Below are 24,821 nucleotides of genomic sequence, written 5' to 3'. Positions count from 1 at the left end.
TAGGTTGTTTATTTGAGGTGTTTGTTGTTTCTTAAGGTAGGATTGTATTGCTGTAAACTTCCCTCTTAGAACTGTTTTTGCTGCATCCCATAGGTTTTGAGTCATCCTGTTTTCATTGTAATTTGTTTCGAGGTATTTTTTGATTTCCTCTTTGATTTCTTCAGTGACTTCTTGGTTATTAAGTAGTGTATTGTTTAGCCTCCATGTGTTTGTATTTTCTCCAGATTTTTTCCTTTAATTGATATCTAGTCTTATAGTGTTGTGGTCAGAAAAGATACTTGATACGATTTCAATTTTCTTAAATTTAACAAGGCTTGTTTTGTGACCCAAGATATGATCTATCCTGGAGAATGTTCCACGAGCACTTGAGAAGAAAGTGTATTCTGTTGTTTTTGGATGGAATGTCCTATAAATATCAATTAAGTCCATCTTGTTTAATGTAGCATTTAAAGCTTGTGTTTCCTTACTTATTTTCATTTTGGATGATCTGTCCATTGGTGAAAGTGGGGTGTTAAAGTCCCCTACTATGATTGTGTTACTTTCGATTACCCCTTTCATGGCTGTTAGTATTTGCCTTATGTATTGAGGTGCTCCTATGTTTGGTGCATAAATATTTACAATAGTTATATCTTCTTCTTGGATTGATGCCTGTATCATTATGTAGTATCCTTCTTTGTCTCTTGTAATAGTCTTTGTTTTATAGTCTATTTTGCCTGACATAAGAATTGCTACTCCAGCTTTGTTTAGATTTTCATTTGCATGGAATATCTTTTTCCATCCCCTCACTTTCAGTCTGTATGTGTCCCTAGATCTGAAGTTGGTCTCTTGTAGACAGCATATATACAGCTCTGGTTTTTGTATCTCTTCAGCCAGTCTATGTCTTTTGGTTGGAGCATTTAATATATTTAAATTTAAAGTAATTATCGATATGTATGTTCCTGTTACCATTTTCTTCTTGTTTTGGGTTTGTTATTGTAGGTCTTTTCCTTCTCTTGTGTTTCCTGCCTGGAGAAGTTCCTTTAGCATTTGATGTAAAGCTGGCTTGGTTGTGCTGAATTATTTTAGCTTTTGGTTGTCTGTAAAATTTTTAATTTCTCCGTCAAATCTGAATGAGATCCTTGTTTGATAGCGTAATCTTGGTTGTAGGTTTTTCCCTTTCATCACTTTAAATACATCCTGCCACTCCCTTCTGGCTTGCACAGTTTCTGCTGAAAGATCAGCTGTTAACCTTATGGGGATTCCCTTGTATGTTATTTGTTGTTTTTCCCTTGCTGCTTTTAATATTTTTTCTTTGTATTCAGTTTTTGATAGTTTGATTAATATGTGTCTTGGTGTGTTTCTCCTTGGATTTATCTTGTATGGGACTCTCTGTCCTTCCTGGACTTGATTAAATATTTCCTTTCCCATATTAGGGAAGTTTTCAACTATAAGCTCTTCAAATATTTTCTCAGTCCCTTTCTTATTCTCTTCTTCTTCTGGGACCCATATAATTCGAATGTTGGTGCATTTAATATTGTCCCAGAGTCCTCTGATACCATCCTCAATTCTTTTCATTTTTTTTTCTTTATTCTGCTCTGCAGTAGTTATTTCCACTATTTTATCTTCTAGGTCACTTATCCATTCTTCTTCCTCAGTTATTCTGCTATTGATCTCTTCTTGAGAATTTTTAATTTCATTTGTTGTGTTGCTCATGATTGTTTGCTCTTTAGGTCTTCTAGGTCCTTGTTATCATTTCTTGTATTTTCTCCATTCTATTGCTAAGATTTTGGATCATCTTTCCTATCATTATTCTGAATTCTTTTTCAGGTACACTTCCTATTTCCTCTTCATTTGTTAGGTCTGGTGGGTTTTTACCTTGCTCCTTCATCTGCTGTGTGTTTCTTTGTCTTCTCATTTTGCTTAACTTACTGTGTTTGAGTTCTCCTTCTTGCAGGCTGCAGGTTCATAGTTCCTATTGTTTTTGGTGTCTGCCCCCAGTGGCTAAGGTTGGTTCAGTAGGTTGTGTAGGCTTCCTGGTGGAGGGGACCAATGCCTGTATCCTGGTCAATGAAGCTGGATCTTGTCTTGTGGGCAGGTCCACGTCTGGTGGTTTGTTTTGGTGTATCTGTGACTTTATTATGATTTTAGGCAGCCTCTCTGCTAATGGGTGGGGTTATGTTCCTGTCTTGCTGGTTGTTTGGCATAGGGTGTCCAGCACTGTAGCTTGCTGGTCGTTGAGTGGAACTGTGTCTTGGCGTTGAGATGGAGATCTCTGGGAGATTTTCGCCATTTGATATAACATGGAGCTGGGAGGTCTCTGGTGGACTAATGTCCTGAACTTGGCTCTCCCACCTCAGAGGCACAGCCCTGATGCCTGGCTGGAGCACCAAGAGCCTGTCATCCACGCAGCTCAGAATAAAAGGGAGAAAGAAAGAGATTTTTTTTTAAGTTATTATAATAAACAATAAAAAATAATTTTAAAAAATTATTTTAATGTAATTTTAAAAAGAAAGAAAGAACAACCAAACCAAAAAACAAATTCACCAGTGATAACAAGTGCTGAAAACTATTCCAAAAAAACAAACAAACAAAAAAACGGACAGAACCCTAGGACAAATGTTAAAAGCAAAGCTATACAGACAAAATCACACACAGAAATATACGCATAGACCCTCACAGAAAGAGAAATAGGGAAAAAAAAAAAAATATATATATATATATATATATATATCGTTGCTCCCAAAGTCCACCTCCTCAATTTGGGATGATTCACTGTCTATTCAGGTATTCCAGAGATGCAGGGTACATCAAGTTGATTGTGGAGATTTAATCTGCTGCTCCTGAGGCTGCTGGGAGAGATTTCCCTTTCTCTTCTTTGTTCACACAGCTCCCGGGGTTCAGCTTTGGATTCGGCTCCCCCTCTGCTTGTAGGTCACCTGAGGGTATCTGTTCTTTGCTCAGACAGGATGGGGTTAAAGGAGCAGCTGCTTCGGGTGCTGTGGCTCACTCAGGCCAGGGCGAGGGAGGGGTGTGGATGTGGGGTGAGCCTGCAGCGGCAGAGGCCTGCCTAATGTTACACTAGCCTGAGGCACTCCATGTGTTTTCTCGGGGAAGTTGTCCCTGGATCTCGGGACCCTGGCAGTGGCGAGGTGCACAGGCTCCCGGGAGGGAGGTGTGGATAGTGACCTGTGCTCGCACACAGGCTTCTTGGTGGCGGCAGCAGCGGCCTTAGCGTCTCATGCCCGTCTCTGGGGTCCGCGCTGTTAGCCGCCACTCGCGCCCATCTCTGGGGCTCCTTTAAGCAGCGCTCTTAATCCCCTCTCCTCGCACCAGGAAACAAAGAGGCAAGAAAAAGTCTCTTGCCTCTTCGGCAGGTCCAGACTTTTTCCCGGACTCCCTCCCGGCTAGCTGTGGCGCATTAGCCTCTTCAGGCTGTGTTCACGCCGCCAGCCCCAGTCCTCTCCCTGTGCTCCGACTGAAGCCCAAGCCTCAGCTCCCAGCCCCGCCCGCCCTGGCCGGTGAGCAGACAAGCCTCTCGGGCTGGTGAGTGCTGGTCGGCACCGATCCTCTGTGCGGGAATCTCTCCGCTTTGCCCTCCGCACCCCTGTTCCTGCGCTCTCCTCCGTGGCTCCGAGGCTCCCCTGCTCTGCCACCCGCAGTCTCCCCCTCGAAGGGGCTCCTAGTGTGTGGAAACCTTTCCTCCTTCACGGCTCCCTCCCACTGTTGCAGGTCCCATTCTTATTCTTTTGTCTCTGTTTATTCTTTTTTCTTTTGCCCTACCCAGGTATGTGGGGAGTTTCTTGCCTTTTGGGAGGTGTGAGGTCTTTTACCAGCGTTCAGTAGGTGTTCTGTAGGAGTTGTTCCACATGTAGATGTATTTCTGATGTATTTGTGAGGAGGAAGGTGATCTCCAGTCTTACTCTTCCGCCATCTTGAAGCTCCTCCGAGACAGAGACATTTTACAAACAAAAGACCTGATGAAATGTTCAATAACCTCTGCAATCAGAGAGACAACATTTAGCAAGCACCTACTATGTTTCTGTGGGCCATGCACTTTGTAAAGGGTTTTTTGATTGAATCTTTCCAGTAATGCAAAGTTGCTTTTTACTATGTTCATTTAACAAAGGTAATTTTACAGTTTTGAGAGATTACAGTTGAAATTTCTATACTGTTTGGAACCTGTTTGTTTTCTGAAGAAAGTCCCCTCATGCACATGAATACATTACCCACTTTCCAAATTAGATGTCTCCCTGTGGCTCTTGATCTCCTGAATTTTCCAGTATCCCTAGGAGGTAGGAAATTAGGCAACCAGCATTCATGCTGCTGTACTGAAAACGGTAAAGGAGAAAAGGAAAGGATGTGTTAGGTGCCTTTCCTAAAATCTCATAAATAGAGTGAGGTTACTGGAAATTGAATTTAGGACTCCTGACTTGCTGTTGCCTGTACCTCTGAGCACTAAAGACATTTCCACAAATTAAGTACAAAAAGGTTGGGCTAATGGGACCAAGGAGATAAATTCTGAAATTATTCCCTTTTGTGTTTGAATCTCAGAATGTTCAGTGTAGTTTTATTGTTTATTTAATTGATATTATTTCCATTAGTACTCTCTAAACTACCTTTTAAATTAGAAAAAGATGATATTATATGAATTTGGTTCTCTGCTAACTGACTTTTTTGCTAATTTTCATCATTCCAAACAGACCGATGTAATCTATATTAATTTAAATGCTGTGTTGAAGTGATTTTTGTAAAAGATTATATGGAAAAATCAGATGTGATACAAGAATAATTATTGGCTATTTGTTTTTTTGTAGTCACAATATGGAGCTTCAGTTTCTGCCACGCCTGAACTACCCCTCTTTTATACTCCTATTGATCTGGTGGATATTAGTGTGGAAATGGCTGGATTGAAGTTTACAAATCCTTTTGGTCTTGCCAGTGCAACTCCAGCTACCAGTTCATCAATGATTCGTAGAGCTTTTGAAGCTGGATGGGGCTTTGCTGTGACCAAAACTTTCTCTCTTGATAAGGTAAGAAATTATTTTTGAAGTCATGTTTAAATATCTATCATGTATTTTAATTAGGGCATAAATATTATAATGGGAAGATTTTTCTGACCTATAAATAACTGCTATTAAACTATTGGATAAAACCTATTATTACAAATGAGTCTTTAATTTCCTTCTATTCCTTCTGTCCCATAGAGGTGGAATGGCATAGAGTTTTCATTGTGTTTTGTCTAAGAAGCGTCAAAAATATAAATACTACAGTGTCTATTTCATTTAATAATCACAAACTCACTTATTCTTATGTTGGCATTATTAATTGTTTTGTGATTTCTGGATGTATGTGAATGAGGACATATGCCTCAACTGAAAGTTAGACAATGAGTTTTATTTGCACATAATCCTGGAATCAAAGTCATGTCAAAAAAAATCACTTATTGTAACTACTGGTGCTGGGAATAAGATTCTTCTTGAATTTTTAAATACAGAAACCTTTCCCCAAATACAATACCTGAGTTTAATTTGATATTATGACTTTGTACTGACAATGCAAGTGGACATACTTAGTAGAAAATAAACTGCATATTAAACTTCAGATTGATTCTTTAAAGTACAGAAAGCATATAAGTGAATGTTTTCAAAGTGGAATAATTTATGCAGTAGAGGGTTTCATCCTTATACGGTTTTGGATTAGAAAAAAGCAGCAAAATTTAACATTTTAAGGCCCTTTATTGATAAAATTTTAAATGCTACACCTATCGATATATTTAGTACTTACCAGTAGTTAGTAATAATTAATGTATAAGAATGTGTGAATCTACTCACTGAGAAAAGAGTATCATTATTTAAATCAGCCTTATCCTTAGGCAAAGAAAATAATATACAACAAATATGCCCCATCAAGCACATTCTCTTCTTCTTTCACCTCTTACTAGGATCAATAGCTGGCATTATTATGGCTAAAACATCACAGCTGTTTTATTCTGACAGCTTTACAAGATGCTATGTGTAAGTGTGATCAAGACTATCTAGAGAACCCTCAAAAGTTAGAAAACTAGTGCATGAAAAAGGAAGTTAAATATTTTTATGTTTAAATAGCTAAAGAGAGGTTTCTTCATAAATTGGCTGAATACTTAGAAATACTTTGGTTAAACAAAGTGTAAAAATAAACAACATATGGGATTTAGCTTTAGAATATCATTAATCCATTGTTTACAACCTTGTAGAATATTGACATTACATTTGTTTTTATTTCAATTCTTCCTTTAAGAATTACTTGGAAGCTATAACCAAATGTTTAATCCGTTGAGAAAAACTGAGTCTCTGATATCACTTAATGACTACTTTAGTTATGCTATTTAAAAAATTTTATATGTAAACAGAAATCGGTGGCTAATCAGGTATAAGGGAAGAATTGTAGGGGAAAAAAAGTGGTTGCTTTGAACTTCCTGTTTGCTTACAAAAATTGAATTCTGATTAATCAGAGACATCTGTCTTTACTCTGTTGGTGACATGCATTGATTTGTGAAGCTGTCTCTTTCAATAACCTAAGAGCAGTTGCCTTTATTAGGATCACCAGCAGAAATAAATGTGGGAGCTAACTTCCTTCTGAACCTCCAATTTGAATTTAACCTACCAATGCAGAAGTCTGTGATGCTGGTTCAAAAGGAGAGTTATGGACAAATGCAAATTAAAGTTGGCACATAAAATATAATGACGGGGGTTTTAGGAAGCTCCACTTTACTTACATTGATGGTGCGTACAACAAAATATTTGTGCAAAAACTATTTTAAATGTATTTGTGCAGATTGTAATCACATAAATAACAATGCCACCTTGGGCTTATATAATTCTATTTTCAAAAATGACTTTTTGCCGTACTTGATTTTGCAAAGTAGTCATTTTGCTTCATAGAGATCTACTTCTTTTCGTTTTGTGTTCTTATATTGTCTCTAATTAGTGATTAATTTTTTGTGAATTTATTATTGTCTTATGAGTTTTGTGCTTTCTTATTGGTGAAATATTGTGGTGTAAAACTCAGTATTATAAACACATGTTTTTCACAGCCTCTTCCTAAAGACATCTATTAAAGTATTATATGTACTATACATTTGTGTGGCATTATAGCATACCAATTTAGATTAGCCTTATTACAGTTTAGTATGCAATTTCAAGAGTCTACTTAAAATGTATTAAAATTCAGAGTCTTGACATTTGAAATTTGGATGCTCTTAATATGACAAAGGTTATTCTATGCAGTTTTGTTATCATATGAAATATTAATATTTCACAATACAGTTTTGATGAAGTACAATTTGCCGAGCTTGCATATGATAAAGAAATTAAATGCTTGCCAAGGGAGTTCAGTAAAAATTAGAGCCCTGCCTGAACATCTGCTGGAAATTTTATTATCCTGTCCTACTGACAGTGTGGCTCCCTCATTGTTTTTCTAGATTGACAGCTGAATATTACACTGATTTCTTCAGCAAATAAGTTTAGGTGAAATTTGTTTCCCTTTTTTTATTTTTTGGGGGAGTTTGGAACACGCTTTGATTTTCATCCTATATATATATATTTTATGCTCGACATTTGTAGATGCCAGATTGAGGTCTAATATGCTGTAGCAACGAAAGACCATTGACTTACAGTGAAATGCCAGTTGTTATCTCAGTAAACAGAAATATTATTATTCTTTACTGTGCAGTCTGTATAAAAGCTGTATGTGCTTTCTTTAAGGAGGCAAATGATAAGATTTTTAATGTCAAATATAAAAAGATCTATGTTTGCTTTTGTGTTAAATAACATCAAAGGTGGCTTTTATTAACTATATTTTTCCTTCCCAAATCAGACTTTCCTAGAGTGTCCCAAAATACCTAGCTTGCTTTTCTTGAGATTCTGTTTATGTGTTATAAGACAATATTTGAAATATCATGAAAAAAATATTTAAAATATAATTATAAATTTTAATATAAATATATGTTGAGTTCAAGTTTAAAAAGGTAGGGGAGAAATCAATCTGTCAAGCTTAATTAAAGCTAAAGTGTCCTGACAAACCAGAGTAATGCTCTGTTTAACTGGGAATGTTAGAAATTGTTTAGATTTCACATAAAATAATCTCCTGACCTGTTTGCATTATGCTGATAAGAAATAGATAAAACACTTCATTTTTGCTGATTATATCATAAATTTTTTCTCATAGGTAGCCACATATTATATACTGCAAATATAGAATATCTAACTACAGGGTGCATATATCTTCATCACTACACAGATGAACTCAGAAGTGTTTCTAACTATCATAAATCAAATTCAAGCCTAAGCAGAAGTTCACTTCATTTATAAGCTATATATAGCTATTACAGTACACTTGTAATTTATTTTTAGTAAGAAAATGTCTTGAATGCATATATTTTGTTTTAATAAGTATCAAATAATAGGTATGTAGGTGTACAAATAATGAGTCTCTCTCAACATAAAATACTGAAAACTAAAATCTGAGAAATATTTAAGGTTCTTCATTATTTCTTTGGCATCAAAGTATTGATTGTAACTGTTTGCATAAAATACAATCTTATACCACATAGCATGATGCTTAGTGTATAGGAAGAGTTTGATAAATGTTTCATAGATATTCTTTGGATAAATGAATTAGTAAATGAATACATAGATTTCTTGGCAACAGCATATTGAGTTTATTTTTCTTCTAGCCTTATGAACAGACAGTTAACACATAAAAAATGGATTGTTCTGAGTATTGATCTCAATCAAGGGAGAAAAGGCCAATTTAAAATTTTCATACCCCAGGTTGCTTTTATAGTACATGTATACATGTCTAAAAATGAAAATGTCAATGGAATTTCTAAATGCATGGATTGTACATTAAGATTTAGGTTGTTGACTAAGCCTTTAAAATGCAGAGAATTTTTGAGAAAACGGAATAAGTATTGTACAGTATTAGAATGGGAAATAAAAATTATCTGGCCAAATTATATGTCAATAGCCCTGACAGAAGAAATGTAGCCTGTTCTTGAATGCCTTTAGTGACAGAACATGCTAGGTCTTTTAAGGCACTGCAGCCTGTTATAGCTATAGAAAGATCTGTTTTAGATATGTATTCATTTTATTGTCCCCAAATCGGCCTTCTCATAAGTTGCATCCATATTTTATAGTTCTGCCCTCGGAGACATCATGACATAAATTAGTCTAACTTATTAACATAAATGAATTGTTGATTTTAAAATATGGTGTTCTTTTCTTTTTTTCCTTCCAAGTAAATAAATACTGTAGAGGAAGGCTAACAAGTATGGCGAGGCAGTGCCATCTAGGGAAAAGAAATTTGACCTGGGCAACAACAGTCTCTGTCCAAAGTTACTTCTATATCACTATCTTGAACATGTTGTTTGAAATTGCAGGTCGTTGTTATGATTATTATTTTTATACACATTACTAACTACCATTTATCAATTACTTAGAATGTATAGATACTGCCAAATACTTTTCATAAGTTATTCATTGAATCTTCACAATATCCCTATAAGATAGACAGTATAATTTTTTTAGATGAAATATAGCCGACCCTTGAACAACACAGGTGTTAGGAGCACCGACCCCCTGCAAAGTCGAAAATCTGCTTATAACTTTATAGTCAGCCCTCCGTATTTGTGGTCCCACATCTGCATATTGGACCAACCATGGGTCCATATAGTACCGTAGTACTTAATTATTGAAAAAAATCTGCATATAAGTGGACGCAGTTCAAGTCTGCATTGTTCAGGGATCAACTGTAATAGTCTGAGAAAGCTAAATAAGTAGCCCAGGAGTTGGAACAACAATTATTTATTCACTCAGTTATGCACATTGGTAGTTTGGCTGAGCTCATATGGGGAGTTCTTCTGCATCACATGATGTCTGCTGGGCTCATTCATGCATTTGCAGTCAGTTGGAGGAATGCCTGGGGACAGGCAAGATGGCCCCACTCATGTGTCTGGTTGGAGTTGCTGTAATTGCTGAGATGGCTGGACCCTTCTCTCCATCTCTTCGTAATCTCTCTTGTCTCTTGGTATCTCAACATCACGGAGAGTATCTTGGGCTTGTTCACAAGGTAGCAGTGTTCTAAGAAGGCAAGACTCGAAGCTGCAAGGCCTTGCTGAGACCTCAAAAGTCACACACTGTCACTTCCACTGTACTTTCTGTGACAAAGCAAGTTACAAGGTACAATACACATGCTGTATTCAAGAAGTAGGTAAATACCATCTGCTCATTGATGGGAAGAACAGCAAAGTCATATCACTAAGGGCATGCATACAGCATGGAAGGATTATTGCAGCTGTCTTTGTAACTTGCCCTCTGGTCACAATAATTCACATCCCTTCCACGTGCAAAATGCATCCACCCCATTCCAAGACACTCAAAATGTCATCCAATCATGATTTGGGGCTCAATGTCTATGATCTAGTGATCTGTATCAGGTCCTAACCCATATAAGGCTGTTCGGGTTCACCTTCACTTTATCCAGGATTCTGTGAAATAGAAAGACAAGTTGTCTATCTGCTCTACACCCAACATAAAATGATATGGTCATGAGAACCACAGCAGATACTCTCATTCAGGAAGAGAAGAAATGGAAGGAAAATAGCAATCACTTGTCCATTGCAATTTTGAAATTCAGTTGTGCACATGTTGTCAGTGCCCCTTACTTAATTAAGATCCAGTTCTACTCTCTAGTAGTGGTTCCCTAATCCATTGTTCCTATCCACTATTGGCCCTAACTTCTGGGATCTTGCTTCTGTCCTCTGAGTTTTGTTTTGCTTTGTTTTGTTTAGAAATGACCACTGATGGTCCATGTTGGCAGTGGAGTAGCCTTTTCAGCCTGTTTCTGACCATAGAAAGTTAGGAATCCCTATTTCTCGCTTTATTTTGAATTATACCATTTAGTCCTAGGTCATAGTGATGTCACCACAAAACTCTCTTAAAAACTTTTCGGATCTGTTAAGGGCCGACTCCATGCCCCAAAGCCACATCCATAAGTCTTTTTGAGACAGACTTCTCTCCATTTTGAATATGTCTTGCTGCTGTGGCACAGTGTCCTAAAGATTCTTAGAATCGATATTGTCTACTTGAAAGAATCTACTAGGACCAGATTGAAATCTTTGTAAAGTCCTAACAAAGTATCATATAGCAACGCTCTTGATGTGACCTTTACCCCAGGGTCATTTCTTACTTGGAAAATCTTTTTCCTTCCAGGAGAGATGAAGTGTGAAGAATAGCTTTATTTTCCAACACGGCAAGTCCTAGGCTCCTTTGCTTTACTCACTCTAAGTTTGCTAGCAGTCAAATATGTCCTTATTTGGCTCTTTTCTCTTTTACAGTACCTTACTATCCTTGGGCAGAAACACTCAACTGACACTTTCAGCATTCTGTCTAGAGATTTCTTTAGTCAGATCCACAAATGCATTATGTACATTTTCTATCTTCTGAATGATCACCAGTGACATTCTTGCCACTTGTTCTGTCACTGCGTAATACAGGCCACTCTTTTTTAATTAATTAATTAATTAATTAATTTTATTTATTTTTTTGGCTGTGTTGGGTCTTCGTTGCTGCGTGCGGGCTTTCTCTAGTTGCGGTGAGTGGGAGCTTCTCATTGTGGTGGCTTCTCTTGTTGTGGAGCATGGGCTCTAGATGCTCGGGCTTCAGTAGTTGTGGCACATGGACTTAGTTGCTCAGTGACATGTGGGATCTTCCTGGACCAGGGCTAGAACCCGTGTTCCCTGCATTGGCAGGCGGATTCTTAACCAGTTCGCCACTAGGGAAGTCCCAAGGCCACTCTTTTCCCAGCCTCCAATAGCAATTTTCACACTGTGTTTTAAGCCTCCACTAACATTCTTCCAGATTACTAACAGACTACTCTTGAGTTTTCAAGAGAGGCCTCTGCCTGCCTCTCAATCTGAGATCCGGTGCTGCATGTTTTCGATTTTAGGCTAGCAGATATTTCTGTATCATTTATCTGTTGCTGTATATCAAACCACCCCACAATTTAGTGGCTTAAAGCAACAAGTAATCTGCTCTTGATCCTATAGTTTGGTAATCTGGTCAGGGCTCAGTTGGGTAAGCCTTTTTTGCCCCATGTGATGTTACTTATTCTCACTAGCACATTTGTGGCCAGTTGACAGAATGCTTGGTGGCTGGCTTGTCCCTGATGGCTTCATTCACATGCTTCAGTCCTCAGACAAGACCCAGGAGCATGGAAATGGCTCTACTCATCCAAAGGCTTAAATTTACCATGGCAGGTTTTGAACCAAGGTCTATTTGGTCTATTTCAGGCTCTTTGCTCTATATGATGCTGTTTCCTAATTTATCCTCACTGGAATTCATTACTTTATGTCTAAAATGAAGGCAGTTTGACTCCATCAGTGTTTGCAGTTCAGCTGAACAGGTGTACTGAGGGCCTCCCACTCCCTGCTTCAAGCAGAGTGGCACTTAGGATTTTATGTCTATTTTGGTTCTATCTACCATTTCACTGAGAGAGAGAGAGGGAGAGAGAGAGAGAGAGAGAGAGAGATTGATTTATTAAAAACCTCTGGGAATCCATTGTCATGAAAAGCCAATCTTCCTGTACCATCCTTCTCCAGCCACCCTGGCCATCCTTCTAGTCCTCCAACATGGTAGGCTCCTCCAACTCTTAGGCCCATTTTGCTTGTGTTTGCTCTGCCTGGAAGGCTCTGCCCTCAGCTTTTTATACAGCTACTCTTGCTTCCCATTCAGTTTTCACATCAAAAATTCTCTCCTCAGAGAATTCTTTGCTGACCACTCAAAACTCATTCTGTCTGTCCCCCATTTCCCTGGTTGTTTTATCTTCACCGTGCTTGGCACCATATGAAATTACCATGCTCTTAATCATTTATTTATTTACTTGTATATTTTCTGTTTTAGCCATTTGAAGTAAGCTTCATAAGAAGAGAGATGTTATCTTTCTTGTTTGCTACTGTATGCCCAGTGCCAAGAACCATGTCTGGCAGATAGGAAGGATGCAATACATACTTGTTAGATGAATGAATAATTATAGGATTCTAATTTAAACCACAATTCCACATGACAGCTCTTCAGTTACTTGGAGACAGCTCTCATGTCCTATCTGCAAGCCTTGTCTTTTTCCTTTTTAAATAGTCCCATTTTCCTTCCCATAATAAGGTTTGCAGACTTTTCACCGTGTCGGTTGTCGGTTCTCCCATGTGGATTTCCAGAAACTTGTTTCGATCCTCATTATCTTAATTGAGAGGAAGTTGCCTACATTTGCACAAATTGCCAGCACCTATGAACCAGACAAAAATCAGGACTAACATTGTCAGGACTATAAATGCAAAAAATAATATTTAAAGATGTTAAGAAAAATTCCACAAATATGATACATAATTATATTTTAGAGCCTAAGTAATTCTCTTTGGATTACAATACAGAAAATCACAGTTTACTCTTATAACTCCTTTTGGAAGGCCTTATGAGAAATAAAGGTCTGGATTTTTAAAAGATTATATCAAAACTAATATATTTTATTATTATTAAGTTTCTACATTACTTTATCCTGAAAGTCTATGAAACAATGAATGAACAACATTCCATTGTATTATTTTCACTGCTATAGTTCTGGCTTTAAATTTAGTACATAAATAGGTTTTTTTTTAATGTGTAGTATTATATTGTATATCTAACTATACATTAAGGACTATAATTATTTAAACACATTCAATATAAGCTTTTCCTCTGGGAACCTTTTTTTTCTTCTTTTTTGCTGTACGCGGGCCTCTCACTGCCGTGGACTCTCCCATCGCGGAGCACAGGCTCCAGACGCGCAGGCTCAGCGGCCATGGCTCACGGGCCCAGCCGCTCCGTGGCATGCAGGATCCTCCAGGACCGGGGCACAAACCCGTGTCCCCTGCATCGGCAGGCGGACTCTCAACCACTGCGCCACCAGGGAAGCCCCCCTGGGAAACTTTTTAACATGCTAAAACCATAAGTGATTTCTGTGTAGTAATAGTTTGATTTTCACTGGTTAGTTTCTTTAATTGTTATTTAGATGAACTGTATTCGTAATTTTGACTGAATTCATAATTCATAAAATTGACTCACCCTCAGATTATAAAGAATGGGTTTTTTAAAAGGCTACAGTTCACACGTAGTAGTCTTAGGGGAGATTTCATCCAAATGTTCACTTCAAGACTGTTTAGCAAGCTCTTCTCTGAAGCAAACTTGATCGCTTCAACAACAAAAGAATGTGTGTGTGTGCTTGCATACCCATTTGTGTGTACACTTGCAATAATGAAGCTAAGTCTTGCAAGTTAGAATCCAATAAAAATACTCCCTACCTCTCCCCAAAGTTCTAAATGAATAATTTTCAAGCATGCCATGTATGCCAGGCTTAGTTTGTTCAGTAAAATATAGATTATGATGTTTCCAAACAGGTTGACATACTTCTAATATTAAACATAAATCTTTTAATTGTAACCGAAGTAGCATTTTTAACCAAGTATATTATTAAAGTTATTTAAATTGTTCTCAAATTTTTTTGCCTTCTATTTCACAATTTGGGCTAGTTGACTATGAAAGAGACCAATCAATTTTCCAATATAATTACGTCTTCACCTCTTTTCCATTTCAGGCTGCGATTTCACACTTGTTAATTAGTTAATCATTTTGGTAGAGTGGACAAGGTGAGACTCAAATAGGCTTTTTAATAATATAAATTGATGTGTACAATTTTGATCTGGGTTAGCTGGTAGAGAACCTAACTTGTAGTGGAAAATACCTGTCATTCAGCTCCTTTTTTCTTAAGCAACTAGTGTCAAGGATAATGGAAAAGTCTCATAATTATGGCTAATGGAAATTTCCTTAGAGTATAGTCCTGCTGTTGGGAAACTGATTTTACCCTCATCCCGTCTCACTTAATTTTTTTGCAGATTTTAAATTTAACTAGTTGAAAAATATCCATATTCTGGGAATGTTTGAATGATGCAGTCTTGGTTGAAATTAAGATGACTTGAATTCCATAATACCATACTTGGCTTTGTATTTTCTCTATTGATTTTTAACAAGATTCTAGTCATACTACATAAAGATAGTCTTTAACTTTCATTTAAAAAAAAACTTTAAATATAAAACCCAGTGATTAGCTCACTGTCAAACTTTTATTAAAGCTATACCTACATTGGCTATTTTGTTATAAGAATTTATTCAGTTTTAAATTGCAGTTCTATCTGTGTTCCTTTTTCTTAGGTGACTTGCGATGAGCTTCATGTTCAATATTTGTCACTTCACATTCACCACTATTTCTGAAATAAGGTGTCACTAGATGCTTAAGGAAGTAACTGTTTTTTTAGAGAAACATTCAGCCAAACTTTCTTTTCATACATCAGTTACCTTTACTTACCCGACTTCCCCATCTGCTTCTTTCATTTCAGCTAAATCCCTGCCCTTTTCATCCTGCTCTGCTTATTCATTTGCATGTTTTCCCACAATATCCCATATGTTTGGAACAATTTATCATTAGCTTCTGCCAAATTCACTCTATATTAAAGTTAAAATTTATCTAAAAGTGTCATAAGTGTCACTTTTCGGTATATTGACTAGACTGGATGTATTTTGAGAACTGTTGTTGTCTTTATATACACTTTTTTTTTCTCATTCACTCAGACATTTGTTAGGCACTGACCATTCATATGGTGTGCATGTGTGTGTGTGTGTATGTATATAAATGGTTTTTGCTCTACAAGATTTAAACTCGTTCAGAATATACAACAAAAAGATGCAGGAAGACCGACTAAATGTTGACATAAGGCAGCAGAGATTCTTAGACTAAAAATGTTACTTCAAAAGCAGTAATTTCCTCAGTTTTTTAAAAAGAAAAATGACTTCACATTTGAGCTGTATCTTTATTCTAAGCAGAAAGGATAGCACACGGACATCCATGGTCTTGAGAGTGCCAAGCATATTTAAGATTCAGCAGCTGAATCTTAAGTAAGATTCAGCATAACGCATCACAGGGTGGTATAAGTATCTGTGGTGACTATGGGAAAGGCCTGTTAGGCTGGGAATTTAAATGTGATTTTATAGACAACAGGGAACTAAAGAGGTTTTAAGTAGAGGAATTACATAATTCAATTTGGAAGTCACTATTAATCATGATGTAACTCCCATTCGCCATTTCAGTAATGACTTCCACTTCCCCCCAACACAGTCTCTTTTTTCTGATTAATCCAGTCTAATCACAAGGCTTATGTTTGTATCATCTATACCTTATACTTATAGTATACATCTATACTTCTCTAAACCTTTGGTAAAACAAGACCAAAATATCTGTTTTCCCTTCTTTATGGTATTCTAGTGAAGATCAGTTTGAATTTAAAAAAAATTGTAAAAATGATTTTCTAACATGTGAAATACCATATCAGTAGAGTTGTCATTATTGTTACTACAATCTGCATGCCGAACTAAAACATTAATAGTTATGTAATCATTTTTTTAAAGCATAGAAAATCACTATATTTTTGCCCTTCTCATTTAAGGTCTTATCTCCACTAGTACCACCCACATCTAAGCCACCATCATTTCTCACTGAATACTATGCCAGCCTCCATACCACAGTCTAAGTGCTCTCTTACAAACTAAGTCATATCATGCCCCTCCTTTGCTTAAAACATTCTAATGGCTTTCCATAGCCCGTAAACTAAGATCCAAAATTCTTGTACAAATCGCTTTATCATACATATAGCTCCTGCCTGTCTCTCAGACCTCATCTCATTCTACTTGTACCAATGAAGCTACATTAAGCTACCTCATCTCATTCTACTTGTACCAATTAAGCTACAGCCACAATGGCCTTTTCTAGTTTTCTCCAATGAGCCAACCTCATTGTCACCTGTTGCCTTTCACTAATTGTTCTTCCTGCCTAGAATTTTTGGGCCCTTACATTCAAAAAGAAGAAAGAAAAAATCATTGCTAATGGGAAAGTGTAAATAATATAGGAAAAAATCTATTGTAATAAGTACTTTATGTGTATTGCAGTTTATCAGATAACAGAAAATATAGATGACAACTGACCAATTAAACTGTGAAGGAATGGTCACATATTCTTCTTTTCTGTTCCTTTCAAATAGCAGAAGATTTGTGACTTTTAAATCATTCAATAAAATTTGTCTTTAATATTTCTGAAAAGCAAAAGAGATAAAGAATTGCTCTTTCTTATAGCTGTTGGAATCTCATTAGTTGCCAATCATAAAATTCCCCAAAAAAGGAAAGGATTTTATAAGGATCAGAAATTGCACTGCAAAGAGCAGTGGATGTTATGTAACATACATACAGGCTCAGAGAAAAACATTTTTAAAAACGCTTTTTTCATCTAAACTTAATAAGTATTAATGTAAATGTTAAAACACCAAGCTGTGATTCCTGATTTCTGAACCTGTTTATAATTCACTGAAAACTAGAAAATGCTTCCCAACTCTAGAACGCCTTCCATCAGTTTGTATGGGGTTTGTGTCTATAACTGCTATTAACATTAATAGGATTTAATCGCGTGGTTCTCTTACACACAGATCAGAAAATTCACTCAAATTATTATAGACATAGTCAATCATGGAGCATAATTCATAGTACATGTAATTTGCAGTGTTTCACATTAAAACATGAAATAAAACATATTAAGAAGTTTCTGCTATAGCCATTTTTGGAGCAAGTACTTAAAGTATATTTAATATTGAACTTTCAGTATTAAATAAAAGACAAGTTTATAAGCAGTTCAATAATTGGACAGACTACATATTGATTTTTTCCTTTGTTGTATAATATTACCCACTTCTCCATCCAGAACCATGTCATACCGGGTTTAGGAGTGCTAGAAACATGGTCGCTGTTGTGTATTGGAATGTGGAGAGACGGAAAGGCTGTCACAGCAGTCAATAAGATCTGAGAGGTGTTGACTAATTGCCTGCTAATTACACAGTAAATTGTCTAATTAAGCTGATGGTTAATTAGGGTACGCTTGCACAGCAGTCTTGTGGAATTTGTGTCTGATGTCTGGGAAGCAGCTTGTGTAATTGGCAAACTGGTAAGGACTGGCAGAGAACATGACTGGAAAGCTCATGCCAGTGGATGACAGAATAAGGATTTTTGTGGAAACAAAGGGGTTTTCATTTTTATACTGAAAGTCTGGTTTCAGTTCTGCAGCTATTCTGCAGTGAGCAATTGAGAAATACATTTGAAGCCTAGATTATGTGAGCAAAGGAAGGCTTAAAATGTGCTTCAACATGTTAAATGTGCTGTTTGCTTGGCATTTATCAGCTCTGATACACTGTATCATATTATATTAATATACACATTGTGTTTTTACAGTTCCCCCTTCTAACACATGTTATTTGGAGTTCATGTGCAAAAAAAAAAAAAAAAAAATTCCATGCATCTAAGGGGAAAATGCCTCTTTTATGAAAATATGAGAAGACAACAAATATGACTGATTAAAAGACATTAGAAGTAAGAATTTGGGGTTATTTATTTATTTATTTATTTATTTATTGCGGTACGCGGGCCTCTCACTGTTGTGGCCTCTCCTGTTGCGGAGCACAGGCTCCGGACGCACAGGCTCAGCGGCCATGGCTCACGGGCCCAGCTGCTCCGCGGCATGTGGGATCTTCCTGGGCCGGGGCACGAACCCCTGTCCCCTGCATCGGCAGGCGGACTCTCAACCACTGCACCACCAGGGAGGCCCTAATTATTTAATTTTTAATTTATGCTTCACCAAGAACCATAAAATATTAGACATACTACAGATATGTTTGTTTATTCTTTTAAGAAATAAAAAAATTTTATTTGTAATGGGAGAATTTCAGTTTTATCATTTATACAATTTTACCACACAAATGGCTTTTGCTTAAATTTAGTAAAATATAAGAACAGAGTACTTCAGTATTGAATTACATGTATTTCATTTCTGAATGCATGTGAGTACTGTTGGAGTTATAACCTGCAAAATGTTAGTGCTTTAAAAATAGAAGATCTAGAAGTTTGTTTTGTTGCTATTTTGTTCTTTATAGCTGAGGAAGTATAACTTTTCATTTCAGAAAGTTATCTATGGTTGAAATACAAACATGAAAATTCTCCTTGTAAATAAACTAAACTAATCCACTGAAGAATGCAGGCCCTTTATAAATGAAGTTAGGTATACACATACATCTCCCATTTAAAAGAGACCTGAATACTAATGATTGTTTCTGCCATTTGCCTCTAGATTCCAACATTTTTGAGGATTTTGAAATAAGATTTTGAATAGAACTTTAAGTTGCAGTTGAAACAGAGGGTCACAGATGCATAATAAATCTTGGATTTATACTTTCATGTTAACGAAGAAAGATAAAATTTTAAGTGTTTCAAAACAGATTTCTGAAAGATAAGGTCTTGATTAAGTTATAGTGTCAACATTTTTTTATTGTTTTCTTAGCAAATAAAATGCATGTGTGCCTGTGATTAGATGAATGTGTATGTTTTTTATTCTCACTGTTTTCCATGTAGGATTTGAAGTTGTGTGTATGCTATATGTTTTTAAATAGAAAGAGAGAAATACACTTTATATACTCTGTAAAATATCTTTGAATTAGCATTAACCTTGGAGATACATGCAAGGTAAATGAAAATATTTGCTATTTTAACACAAAAGGTGTTTTTCAACCTGTCTTAAAGCAATACCTTAAATTATTAAGTCACAGATATTAAAAAAAGGTGTAAAATGAAATATTCTTTATTTCAAGGGTAAAGAAAAATCATATTCATTCCATTTGGAGTCTTAGGTTATGAAGTCTTTATAAAGAAATTATGTAAGATAGAAGAAAAGTGAATTTATCAAAGGAATACAAGGCTAAACACTGAAATTGCTTATTTAAAGGTATATCTCCTGAGGGAGAAAAATCAGATAGAGGTCAGTGTTGCAACTCCAACCATTCTACATTTTCATCTACTCAGTTTTTCATTTTATTCCTTAGAGAGTAATATGAAAAGTTTATTTATTGTAAGTGATATAAGTTTGCATAAGAAGAAATCACGTATATCTGTCTATCATTGTTGGTAAAGTTTTAAAGAAGAATTTTTACAAAACACAATCTTCAAAAAAAATTCCTCATTTACATATAAATTTCAATGTTTTTTCTATTAATTCAAAAGCTAGATAATTTCCATTTATATATAGCTATCATAAGAATAAAGTATATATATGTAGATCATGAGATCATATAGTTATCTGTTGAGAACGTATAATACTTTACTTTGGTCTAAGTATATTATATAAAATATGTATATTTATTATATATGTATATATATGTGTGTGTGTGTGTTATGTAATCACAGTTTTTTTTTAATTCTTTGGAAAGTTTTATCCCTGAAATTAAAAAAAAGAAATACAATATTTAGCAACCTTAGCTATCAACCTCATTCTAGAATTCTTTCCTTTTACAATTTATATATCATAAATTTCACTCTTTAAAAATATGTATTTCCACGTTTTTTAGTGTATTCACAGAATTGTGTAACCATCAACACTAATTAATTTCAGAGCATTTCCATCACTCCAGAATAGAAACTTTATACCTACGAGCAATGGCTCCCTATTCCCCCCACCCTCCAGCCCCTGGAGACCACTAATACACATTCTATCTTCATGGATTTGACTATTTTGAACATTTTATATAAATGGAATCATACAATATGTGACCATTTATGTCTGGTTGCTTTTACTTAGCATGATATTTTCAAGAGATCATCCATGTTGTAGCATGTATCAAAACTACATTCCTTTTTATGGATATACTAACATTTTGTTTATCCATTCATTAGTTCATGAATATTTAGAGTCTTTTTCTACTTTTTGCTTATTATGAGTAGTATCTTCTTGAACATTCATGGATAAGTTTTTGAGTGTATTCAATTTTCTTGTGAATATACCTAGGAGTAGAATTGTTGGGTAAGACGGTGACTCTATATTTAACTTTTGTTGAATCACCAAACTTTTCTCCAAAATGGCTGCACCAATTTGCAGTGCCACCAGCAGTGTATGAGGTCTCTAGTTGCTTCACATACTCACCAACATTGTTGGTTGTCTTTTTTTTTTTTTTTTTTCCGGTACGCGAGCCTCTCACTGTTGTGGCCTCCCCCGCTGTGGAGCACAGGCTCCGGATGCGCAGGCTCAGCGGCCATGGCTCAAGGGCCCAGCCGCTCCGTGGCATGCGGGATCCTCCCGGACCGGGACACGAACCCATGTCCCCTGCATCAGCAGGCGGACTCTCAACCACTGCGCCACCAGGGAAGCCCCGTTGTCTTTTTTATTATAGCTATCAGAATGAGTTTGAAGTTGTTTCTCATTGTGATATTCGCTTCTAGTATAATTGATAACTAAATAATAAAAGTATGAAAGCCTAATAATTGCCTTAATATTCTTTTTAAAATTAATTTTTATTGGAGTATAGTTGATTTTCAATGTTGTGTTAGTTTCTGCTGTACAGCAAAGTGAGTCAGTTATACCTATACATAGATCCACTCTTTTTTAGATTCTTATCCCATATGGGTCATTACATATATTGAGGAGAATTCACTGTGCTATACAGTAGGTTCTTATTAGTTATCTATTTTCTATATAGTAGTGTGTATATGTCAATTTATTTACAAAACAGATAGAGTCACAGATGTAGAAAACAAACTTACAGTTACCCAGGGGAAAGGTGGGGGAGGGATAAATTGGGAGATTGGGATTGCCTTAATATTCTTAATAACATATCACCATAACAACTAGTTGTCATAACTAGCAGTTAAAATAGCTGCCATTTTTCACTCTTTTCTCTTGATCTAGGAAGTGCAATCATCAGGAAAGGCTTATCCACTTCCACTGGAGGCATGACATGAGAGCAAGTCTTTCTGAAAATAAGAGTTTAGGGTGGGGGGTAGAAGGCAACCTGTAAAGAATAGCCAGTTTTTATGGGTCCCCGGCCTTTGAGAGACAGTGTTACAGGATGTCATATATTCAAAGAGTACTCTCTTACTGTTTGGTTATTTATATAGTTCAAGGAAATGGATAAGTGTTCCAAGCTATATTATGAGCATAACTTACTAAATTAGAAACCTAAGGAGAAGCATTTAATACACTCTAGATAGCAAGACTAAAGAATATCACTCTAGGAGTCTGGAGCAAATGTTTTTCTCTGCTCTCTGCTGCCATACTTGGTACTTTTCTCATTCTATGCAAGAGGGGGAGGATCATTGTATTCATTCCACAAGTATTTATAAGCTACTCTATTTCCAAGTGCTGTATGTGGACGCTGAGGATAGAATGGTGAGGAACATGGCAAGGAACATCTAGTCTTCATGGACTTTACAGGAGCATTCTACTGGAGAAGAAATGGTATTGGCCCAAGGTTGTAGACTGAGTAACGTGAACCTATATAAAATGTATAAAGGAGACTGCAGTAGCAGACTTGGTGACTGATTGCATGAAGCTAGAGGTGGGGAGGGACAAGGCAAGAACGACTCCTGGATCTCTGACTTGGCAGCTGTTTATGGTTGCCCCATTCATAAAGGAAGTGAAGATAGGAGGAGAAAAACATGGTTTCTGTGTTCTGTGCCAGTCACTGAAGTAGGACTTTTCAATAGCAAAAGAAAATTGTCAGTGGGCACTTTAATTCTCCAGCTATAATTACTTCAAATATTTGGAAGGAAAAGGTCACCCTGCTAGAAGAATTGCAGTTATTAAAATTGAACTGAAAATGTTAATAATTTTTCAGATGAGATATAGGTACTAATGTAGAGTTTGAAAGTTTGAACTCAATTTAATTATTCTAAAATTAGATCTAAAACTAACATCTACAGGGGAAAAGTTAACAGAACAGGTTGTTAAATCAATATGATTAATTAACTTGATATAAATAACTTGAGTATTGCTATGTTTATCTGTAAATCATTTATCATGGTACCACCTGTAAAAGAAAATCTTAATAATAATGATAATGATGTGTGTCATCCTCCCACCCATCAGAGGTATCATGACAAATTGTTAACAAACTGTCTTACAGCACTTCACAGATTCAAATGCTAATGTAATAATAATATAATCAATAATAATAAAATCAACAATGGAACAAAAATCTTTGATGCAGCTTAGGAAGGGAAATTTATTAAAACTTTGAGTTCACAAGTGGATAAAGTACCAGCACAGAACTGTTCATCCATTTAAATCCGTATCTACATTTTGACTCTTGATTTTCAATGAAGGAAAGAGGAAGCAGAGAGAAAGGCATGAGAAACATTTTTACAGTTTATTAAGATGTGGAAACTGATCGATCTCTCTCTCTCTCTCCTTCTGTCCCTCTGTCCTTCTGTCCCTCTCCCTCTTTCCTTCTTTCTCTCCTTGTTTCTCAAATGGAGTGTTGACTATTCCCATAGAATCAGTTACCAAATCCAGAACACTCCTCACACATTATCTTCCATCCCTGCTCTGACTTTCCTTATTCAAGGCCTCATTTGTCCTCACTTCGAACATTTCATGAACCTCTTAAAGGGTCTAATTTCCATGGCCTCTCCCAACAGAAGTTAATGCGATTATTTTCAACCAAATTTATCCCCCTAAAGTATATTTGGGCATGTCACTATCCTTTCTACCTGTAGGAGAAACTTCATGCTCCTTACCATGTCATGCAAGGCCCTCTGTCATCTCAACCCAATGTTTTCTTAGCCTTGATTTCCACTCCACCTGTTTGGTAACAGAGAGTCTAAGATTTTTTTTAAATAGAAATGGTCCCTTTGTATATACAATTATACAATTTCCTATAATTGTATAATACAATTGTGTAATATACACTTTCTCAGACCCTGTGTGTTTTTTATTATCCAATCTACAGACTATGCTTGTGCACAAGACTTATAAATTGCTCACTGCTCTAGTCACACCTGCCTGAGGGCACCCTCACGTTCCCCGAAGATGCCGGGTGCTGCCTTCCCCCAGCACTTGTTCATGTGGTGAGCTTCCATCTGAAGACCCCTCCCCAATATTTTGCCTATGGGAAACTCAATTCAGCCTCAGGAGGCAGTTTAGATGTAACCCTTCCTGGAAATTTTCTCCTCCCTTAAAATTGCATTCCCATAAACCTTTGGAATCCTAGAACTGCCTGTTTTAATAGGAAGAAGACAAAAATTGCAACTAACACATAACCTTGTAAAAGAAGGTAGGTGAACCAACTTATTAGCCAGCTCTTTTCTCTTTTACCATGCTAAATGTTTAACTAGAACATTTAAAATTTTTTAGAGTTATCTGAGTTCCAGATGTATCTTCCTCTGAAAAAACTAGCATTGAGTATTTCTTGTATATATATGTCAGGAATTATGAAAGCCACATAATTTACATTTTGTTTTTTACTACTCACAAATCACTACAGTAGATGTCATAATCCCCACTGCATGGATAAACTGAGGCTTAACAATTTTTTTGTTTTCTAAATTTTTAACCATTTTTTAAAAAATTGAAGTATAGTTCATTTACAATGTTGTGTTAGTTTCAGGTGTACAGCAGAGTGATTCAGCTATATATTCCTTTTCAGATTCTTTTCCACTATATGTTATTACAAGATATTGAATATAGTTCCCTGTACTATGCAATAGATCCTTGTTGTTTATCTATTATATATATATAGTAGTTTGTGTATGTTAGCTTAACAATTTCTGAGTCCCCTTGTTCTTTGTGTCTGCTACAGTCATAGTTCAGTGCCATGAACACAGCCGCCACTCAGCAAAAGCCAAATTCCTCTCTTCTAAGTTAGG

At 36.2% G+C, this 24,821-nt stretch overlaps 1 protein-coding gene across 2 annotated transcripts in view; it reads left to right on the top strand.

Moving 5' to 3' along the window:
• Window positions 1–24,821, top strand: part of DPYD (dihydropyrimidine dehydrogenase) — an 817,544-nt gene that overhangs the window by 416,779 nt on the left and 375,944 nt on the right. For both annotated transcript variants that reach the window (XM_082616443.1, XM_082616442.1), the window contains one exon: window positions 4,794–5,009. In XM_082616443.1, coding sequence (XP_082472569.1) covers window positions 4,794–5,009 — 216 coding nt within the window. The remainder of the gene's footprint in view (window positions 1–4,793; window positions 5,010–24,821) is intronic.

This window comes from Mesoplodon mirus (assembly GCF_964341445.2).
Source record: "Mesoplodon mirus genome assembly, chromosome: 3".
Taxonomy (NCBI): Eukaryota; Metazoa; Chordata; class Mammalia; order Artiodactyla; family Ziphiidae; genus Mesoplodon; species Mesoplodon mirus.
This window is presented reverse-complemented; position numbering and strand designations above follow the sequence as displayed.